Source organism: Cebus imitator, unplaced genomic scaffold, assembly GCF_001604975.1.
Source record: "Cebus imitator isolate Cc_AM_T3 unplaced genomic scaffold, Cebus_imitator-1.0 Scaffold809, whole genome shotgun sequence".
Classification (NCBI taxonomy): Eukaryota; Metazoa; Chordata; class Mammalia; order Primates; family Cebidae; genus Cebus; species Cebus imitator.
This window is the reverse complement of record NW_016108124.1, coordinates 213,181-219,377: the sequence shown is the minus strand read 5'-3', so window position 1 is coordinate 219,377 and position 6,197 is coordinate 213,181. Positions and strand designations below refer to the sequence as shown.

The 6,197-nt window shown below is 36.9% G+C and overlaps 1 protein-coding gene across 1 annotated transcript in view; it reads right to left on the bottom strand.

The window, feature by feature from the left end:
* The window catches only part of PLAA (phospholipase A2 activating protein), a 43,079-nt gene that overhangs the window by 1,763 nt on the left and 35,119 nt on the right, over window positions 1-6,197 (bottom strand). The window contains exons 12-13 of the mRNA XM_017520167.2: window positions 3,688-3,789; window positions 1,847-2,011 (exon numbers count right to left, since the gene is read on the bottom strand). Of these exons, the coding sequence (XP_017375656.1) occupies window positions 1,847-2,011; window positions 3,688-3,789 (267 nt within the window). The remainder of the gene's footprint in view (window positions 1-1,846; window positions 2,012-3,687; window positions 3,790-6,197) is intronic.

Genomic DNA, 6,197 nt, shown 5'->3' with positions numbered 1-6,197 from the left:
CTGGGATTACAGGCACGTGCCATCATGCCCAGCTAATTTTTTGTAGTTTTAGTAGAGACGGGGTTTCACCATGTTGACCAGGATGGTCTCGATCTCTTGACCTCGTGATTCACCCGCCTCGGCCTCCCACAGTGCTGGGATTACAGGCTTGAGCCACCACGCCCGGCCTTAAAAATTCTTAAGACTAAACGGTTAAACAGAGAGTTGTTGTTTTTTTTTTCTAATTATACTTTTAAGTTCTGGGGTACATGTGCAGAACATGCAGGATTGTTACATAGATATACACATGCCATGGTGGTTTGCTGCATCCATCACCCCATCATATACATTAGATATTTCTCCTAATGTTATCCCTCCCCTATTCTCCTACCCCCTGCTCTTCCTCCCTTAGCACCCTAACTCCCACCCTCTGACAGGCCTTGGTGTGTGATGTTCCCCTCCCTGTATCCATGTGTTCTCATTGTTCAGTGCCCACTTATGAGTGAGAACATGCTGTGTTTCGTTTTCTGTTCTTGTGTCAGTTTGCAGAGAATGATGGTTTCCAGCTTTATCCATGTCCCTGCAAAGGACATGAACTCATCCTTTTTATGGCTGCATAGTATTCCATGGTGTATATGTGCCACATTTCTTTATCCAGTCTTTATCCACTGATGGGCATTTGGGTTGGTTCCAAGTCTTTGCTGTTGTGAATAGTGCCACAATCAACATAAGTGTGCTTGTGCCTTTGTAACAGAATTATTTGTAATCCTTTGGGTATAGACCCAGTAATGGGATTGCTGGGTCAAATGGTATTTCTAGTTCTAGATCCTTGAGGAATTGCCACACTATCTTCAATAATGATGGCATTTACACTCCCATCAACAGTGTAAAAGCATTCCTATTTCTCTACATCCTCTCCAGCATCTGTTGTCTCCTGACTTTTTAATGATCACCATTCTAACTGGTGTGACATGGTATCGCAATGTAGTTTTGATTTGCATTACTCTAATGACCAGTGATGATGAGCTTTTTAAAATATGTTTGTTGGCTGCATAAATGTCTTCTTTTGCAAAGTGCCTGTTCATATCCTTTGCCCACTTTTTGATGGGGTAACAGGGAAAGTACTTAAGAGAAGAATTTCAGTTAACAAGTGATAGGATGCTTATAGGTTGGTGTGAGCTTTATAATAATCATGGCCCTGGTTAGATGCTATCTGAATGAATAATCAATCTTAGCATCACTAAAGGTGAGGAATCCAACTTTATGTGTGCCATAATATAAAAGTAGTATGCATCATCATTTATAAAGGATTTCACCTAAAAAAAAAAAAAAACCTACTGAACCAGAATCTAATTTTGCCACTAGCAGTAAATACAGAGATGGAGGAAGATATCAGTAAAACCCATAATATAGGGATATTTTGTCGAAAAGAAAAAAGGCTTTTTTCTCCAGTAAATCAACAGCAAGAAAAAAAATAACGGGGCAAGGACTTTTTGGGAATTAAAAAAGACTTAACTGACATAATTGGAAAAAAGTATACTTATAGCAAATGTTTGTAGCCTAGGATGAACAGGTCACTAACAGTATCTTGAATGCCTGTCAGGGAATCCACAAATGCTTTGAAACAGTGTAAAACTGGTGCATGTATGGGGATCATTATATTACTTTCAGATTCTCATAAGGCATGTAACCAAAATAAGATTATCAATTCTAGTAGTGTAGTGAACCCTCTTCATGAAGATTTTCCAAAGTGAATTAGAACCACCCAAGTTAACTTTTATTTAATCTAGAAACACTGGTAATATTGACAGAAATGTGGATAACACTTCTTACTTTCTAGTTACATTTTTGAAGAGTGTTTATTTACCTTCAGGCCAGTTAATAGCTTTCCACAAAATCTGAAGTTGCTGGACCGTGAGTTTTTCTGAAGAACTATTACATATTAGAGACAGTATCTTCTCAAGAAGTACCAAGTCATCCTCAGTTAACTTCTTCTCTTCAGGTGCAGTTCCATTAAGTTCCTTCAGTTTACCTAGAACCCAAAACCAAACTTTAAAAATTCCCTAACTGTAACTGGCCAGATAATATATAAATGCCAAGACTTTCAATAAAAGTACTCTAGTGTATACCATGGAGAGTTAAGACTTTTCTCACCAATTATCAAAAAACATTAAATAAGGATAAGGCTTGTGAGTATCTTTTTTTTTTTTTTTGAGATGGAATCTCACCCTGTTGCCCACACTGGAGTGCAATGATGCGATCTTGCCTTACTGCAACCTCCGCTATCAGGGTTCAAGTGATTCTCCTGCCTCAGACTCCCAAGTAGCTGAGACTACAGGCAGCTGCCACTACACCGGCTAATTTTTGTATCTGTAGTAGAGATGGGGTTTTACCATGTTAGGCAGGCTGTTCTGACCTCAAGTGACCAGCCTGCCTCAAACTCCCAAAGTGCTAGAATTACAGGCATGAGCCACCGTGCCCAGCCTCCATTTTGAATGACTTTAAAAGCAATATCATGTGTCATATATACTCAACTATCAGTCAATCACCTGGTTTCTCAATGAGAAAATTTGTAACAACTTTTTAGCCAATTTATGTCAACTTCTATAGTTGCCAATAAAATACAGTTAAATGCCTACTGATAACATTTAATTTATGACTTAGCTCCATATGCATATTTGACATTACATTATTTTAAAAATTTATTTAATGGACATACTGCCCTTTTTTCTCCTGTTCACATTTCATGAAACAATTTCCTTCAAATCCTTCACATGTATCTTTCCTATCAGTATCCTTTTTTATCATGAATACTACTTTGAGTTGTTTCTTCAAAAATCTTTATCTCAAAAATTAAAAAAAAGCCCAAATTCTGATAATAAAGGTAAATTATCCAAATTTACAACTTTGAAATCAATTATAAATGGAAACTTAGACATGTTTCACTAATCTCAGGTATTAACAATTTTAACACTAATAAATAAAGATGAAGTTTATTAAGGAATGCAAAAATCAAGATACCTGTTAGATTTTCACAAGATTTAAAAGTCTAAAAGTGTGCATATTCTACATTATTCAAAATAAAGCGATTAAGAAAATATTCATGAGTGACTTTTATAAATGTTCATAATACTGACCCTGCCTTATACTCTGGTAAGTATGTTATGTTATCCCAATTAATTTTCATCATAATCTTTGTGGCAAACAAAGCTAACAATACTCTTGGTCCAACACAACAACAAAACACTGTGTTTTGAGGAACACAAACAGAAAAAGAAATCTAAGTCACTAAAGTAGCTTCACTTCTAATGGGCGATTTAAAATGAACTTTTATGATTTCTGAGGGCCACTAATTTTTTAAAGATGAGATCTTTATTTTTCAAATGCTTTACTCATTCATTTTCATTAATTTTTTTTCCTGAAAACATTAAGAGCTTGGGTGTGTAGACATTTTCCACCTTTAATTTTTTACTGATTAAAGTCATCATAAATTATTTACTTTATGTTTATATAAGGCTTCTTACAAAGTATTATAGATCCATTACCAGATTACCTATTTGTGGTGGACGTAGTTGTTCAATACTACAATAGAAATCTCTATTCGTATTAAATGCCCAATTCCTGACACATGTCGGGAAGAGAAACAACCTTGATAACAGCTCAAACAGTCTGTGAATATGTGAAAAGATTAATTATCAAGAGACTTACCTAATATTTGTGTAGGGTTTGCTTGGTCAAAAGTGACAGCCTCTTTTTTAGGGAAATAAATATTCATTGTTTTAGATGCAGCTGATCGGTAGGCACTATTCCCTTTTTAAAGAATAGAAGATGATGACAATCATAAGGAGTGATCAAAAATAAGATTTTTCTAACTACATAACTTAGTTTTCACAATTACTGAGACATGTAACTATTCAGTGCATGCAGTAAACAAACAAGGAACCTCAAGGGGTAATACAAAGAAATCTACAAGATTTTGTATAATTTATATTTATTGATATAATATGGTTTTGGGAATGGAAACTTAAATGTAGAACAAGAACTTTCCATCTAATACTTTCTACTTCTTTTTTGTTTCTGAGACAAGGTGCAGTGGTGCAATCACAGCTCACTGCAGCCTCAATCTCCGGGGCTCAAGCGATCCTCCCACCTCGGCCTGCCAAAGTGCTGGGATTACAGGCATGAGTCACCAAGCCTGGCCTAAGATTCAATCTAAATTATAAATTTTAAAAATCGTCAAAAAATACTATATAATTGTATGAAACTTACCATTCTCATCTTCTCTAAGGCATACTGATCTCTCCTTTCTTATGTCTTTTATTCAAAATGAGTAGTAGGCATTATCATTTTCTCTCATCTTTTTCTGTATTTATAAATTCCCAAGTTGTAAATACCTGAAGGACAGAAGTCCTAGTCTTTTTTTTTTTAATTATTTTATTTTATTTTTTAAATTCCAGGGTACATGTGCAGGATGTACAAGTTTGTTACATACATAGGTAAATGTGTGCCATGGTTGTTTGCTGAGGCGTCCTAGTCTTTCACACTTTTTTTTTTTTTTTTTAAAAATTTCACCTTCTTCCCTCCTCCCCCTTTTTTTTTTGAGACACAGTCTTGCTCTGTTGCCCAGGCTGGAGTGCAATGGTGTAACCTCCGCCTCCTGGGTTCAAGCAATTCTCCTGCCTCAGCCTCCTGAATAGCTGGAACTACAGGCATGCACCACCACGCCCAGCTGATTTTTGTATTTTTAGTAGAGACAGGGTTTCACCATGTTGACTGGGATGGTCTCAATCTCCTGACCTTGTGATCTCCCTGCCTCAGCCTCCCAAAGTGCTGGGATTACAGGCATGAGCCACCGCGCCTGGCAGTGACCTTCAATTAAAGTATAACTTAAATTTAATTTACATCTCACATTTCACATCTTAATCATTTTAAACCCCATTTTGTTCTAATGTACAGTTAAGGTGTTGTGCAAAAATATAAATAAAAGATTTATGTTAATAATTCTGAGAATATTAGGAATAGAAAAGGATGAAGGCAAAGATGAAACAAGTAATGAGCATGGTGTATAAAATTAATTGTTTGTAACAAATAAATTTTTCTTGACATAAAAATGAGCTATATACACATTGCCTGCATTCATGGTCATTAGAGTCTAGTAGTTAAGAATGCAAATAGTAATAAAATATTATCCAAATAAGTACAATGAAAAGTTCCCTGATGGAAAAGTACAGGATACAACGAAAGAAAGAGTAGGTGATCTAGCAAAGGATATATTCAGGTGTTCAGAAAAGTTTCATTGATCTTATATAATTAATATTGTATTACAAAATTAAATAAAAAAGAAAAGGGAGAAAAACAACCAATAATTTGTGGTCTAAATGACAAGGCAAAGGGCAATGCGTAAGTATGCCAAAAGAGCACAGTGAGTTCAAAGCTCTGGAGGTAGTTAGCATTACATGCTCAAGAAACTGATGCATGCCAGTATGGCTGGACAGAATGCAGTGAGGAATGTGAGGCAAGGCAAGAGAAAAATACTCACTAGGAAGCTACCAAAGAGTTTTTTTTTTTTTTTTTTTTTTTGAGTCTCCCTCTGTCGCCAGGCGCCAGGCTGGAGTGCAGTGGCACGATCTTGGCTCAATGCAACCTCCACCTCACGGGTTCAAGCAATTCTCCTGCCTCAGCTTCCTGAGTAGCTGGGACCATAGGCGCATGTCACAATGCCCAGCTAACTTTTGTATTTTTTAATAGAGATGGAGTTTCACCATGTTGGCCAGGATGGTCTCAACCTCCTGACCTTGTGACCTCCCAAAGTGCTGGGATTATAGGCATGAGCCACCACGCCCGGCCCACTGAAGAGTTTTTTAATCAAGGAAGGTGCATAAACAGAGTAAGCAATTAAAAGATTACTGGCTACAATATGGATCATGGAGAGACTAATTTGGAAGCTATTTCATTAGTCTAGGTGAGAGGTGACATTAGCTTGTACTAACTTATATAAAGCTCCAATATGTACTCTACACTGTTAAAAACTAACTTCTGAGGCCGGGCGCGGTGGCTCAAGCCTGTAATCCCAGCACTTTGGGAGGCTGAGGCGGGTGGATCATGAGGTCAAGAGACCGAGACCATCCTGGTCAACATGGTGAAACCCCGTCTCTACTAAAAATACAAAAAATTAGCTGGGCATGGTGGTGCGTGCCTGTAATCCCAGCTACTCAGGA